The 2,229-nt window shown below is 41.8% G+C and overlaps 1 protein-coding gene across 1 annotated transcript; it reads right to left on the bottom strand.

The window, feature by feature from the left end:
• Positions 1-1,204: 1,204 nt before the first annotated feature.
• On the bottom strand, positions 1,205-2,229 carry LOC137944273 (mitochondrial import inner membrane translocase subunit TIM23-2-like). The gene has a single exon (XM_068789909.1). The coding sequence runs from the start codon at positions 2,046-2,048 to the stop codon at positions 1,485-1,487; it is 564 nt and encodes a 187-aa protein (XP_068646010.1). The 5' UTR covers positions 2,049-2,229; the 3' UTR covers positions 1,205-1,484.

The raw sequence follows: 2,229 nt of genomic DNA, 5'->3' as shown, positions 1-2,229 counted from the left end.
AACTTGGACATGGCATAAACAACACTAACTCTTACTATGCCATTCATATGGATAAATTCATAGAGAAAAATGCTCCTTTTCTGCAGGTATCATAACCATAGAAGTGGCTAAAAGAATCTTCCAACCAAATGCAAAGACAACTTCCCAATGTATGCAGCTTAACCTGATTTACCCCTCATATTTTCTTTGCAGTGCCAGCAGGTGTGAAGCCAATGGACGACACCATCATGAAATTTCATTTCCTGAACCTGATGATTTTTGTCTTTCTTTCAAAACATTTTTTTTCAGACAAAAACCGCCCATCTAACAGAAATGTGGAACTACCAACATACATAGAAAACAAATACAGGTTCCATAATAAGCTTTTTGATTTAAGATTTATATTCGTCCCAAAATTGGTTTACATGGAACTTAAGCATCTTGATCATAAAAGAATACTGCATTCTTTCCATTTCAGGTGCTATTCCAAGTACTAAATAGGAATTTTGTTGGACATTAGAGCCTCCAATTGTTTGCACATAAACAGATGCCTTTCAAATCGATGACTATCAGTATCAGATATGTAGAATATTTCCTCCCTAAATTAACTGCTAAGTGATCTCCCTGAAGTTGAGTTTGTTTTTAGTGTAAAAAAGTTTCAATGGGCTTCAAGTACCGGACAGGAAAGATTAAGGCTAATCTTGTCTTAAATGAAAACCCACAACCAGGGCCTGGTCTCATTAATTCCTTTGCAAAAAGGTTGAAGGGTGGCAGTGATATACACTTCTTCAACAATATCATGCTGCTCTGAGAATATCAGCTACAACTTGGACAACTTGTTCTAACCATCAAGATCACAAAAGTCACATTTTCCAATAACAAAAGCAGAACCAAGAATTCTTATTGATATTGTTGATCTTACACAAGACGAAAAAAAAAAAAAGAGATATAAATGTTCCCTTTACAACGCTGTATAACTAGTAAGCACAGGTTAGTAAATGTCAGAAATTGTTCAGTTGACAACAGATAACCAGAAAAGAAAGTGGAAGCACTTGAACTAGAACAGATTTTGAGATCAAAACAAGTGGTTCATTTCCTTAAAGGTAAACCCATAGTTCACATTGTCTTTTTCTTTCCATTTCTATGCTACAGATGCAAACGAATACGCATTTACCATCAAGCACGAATCACTTAACAATAAAAAAAGAAGCAACAAAGACCAAAAAGAGTCAATGAATCCACATATAATTTACAAATGGGAAGTTTATAAATCATATAAAATTTACGCAGAGGTGAATAATGACAGAGGTAGCACTGCAACTCAGGAAGGGGCTCATTCTCTGTTATTGTTTAACCATCCCAACATAATATCCTACAGTTAGATCGACTAATAAAAATAAATTGAAAAGAACAGCATCTTCCTTCCACATACCAACAAGTTCGTCAAAAACCAAGAGAAACTCAGCCAACAGTAAGATGGCTTGGTAGTAGAAGATATCAAAATTTTATATGGGAACATATCTCTTCACGAGCTGTTTGGCCCCAACCGCAGCGCCAACCATTAACCCCCCAATAGCACCACCGACCGCCGCCGACCGCGGCCCCGACGCCGCCTTAAACAATGCCCCCGTTCCAAGCCCCGCGAGAACGCTGGTCATGACATCATCATTATCCCTAAAAGAAACGACCCCACTCTCGAGTCCAGCAAAGATCAACCCGATCACGCCAACGCGGTTTCCCAACTTGCGGCCGGTATGACCAGAAGCGTTCAAGATCCTATTAACCCTCAGCTTCCAGGTGTCAGTAGGTTCAATCGCCTTCACAGCTTCGAAAAACCCCTTCCCGGCGCCAGCGACGGCACCGGAGAGGTACCCGCATCCGGTGTAGTAAGTGAGATTTTCACCCCAAGATCGACGCTGCGCCGCGGATTCCTCTTGGAAAAGGAATTCTGGTGAGGTGGGGAGCTTGTATAGATTCTGGATTGGAATTTGGAGATCTTGGTAAGGGTTGTAGAGACGGAGACCCTCGTCTTCGAGACCTGTCCTTCGATCTGGTCGCGAGTCTGCCATGGATGATCTCTCCAACCGGGGTTGTTTTCCCTATCCCTCTATCTTTACCCTTTTCGACCCTCGGTGACGAAGAAGCCGGAGACGCAGAAGCGGAGCGCAGGAGAACGCCGCCTGGCACAGGCAAATACGGTCCGCAGTTTCGTCTTGGGGTCACATCTGCTCGGGTTAAAGTGGAATCCAA

This window comes from Aristolochia californica, unplaced genomic scaffold, assembly GCF_029961685.1.
Source record: "Aristolochia californica isolate CCGP_79_NKW_82.1479 unplaced genomic scaffold, dmAriCali1.0.hap1 SCAF_11, whole genome shotgun sequence".
NCBI lineage: Eukaryota > Viridiplantae > Streptophyta > Magnoliopsida > Piperales > Aristolochiaceae > Aristolochia > Aristolochia californica.
This window is presented reverse-complemented; position numbering and strand designations above follow the sequence as displayed.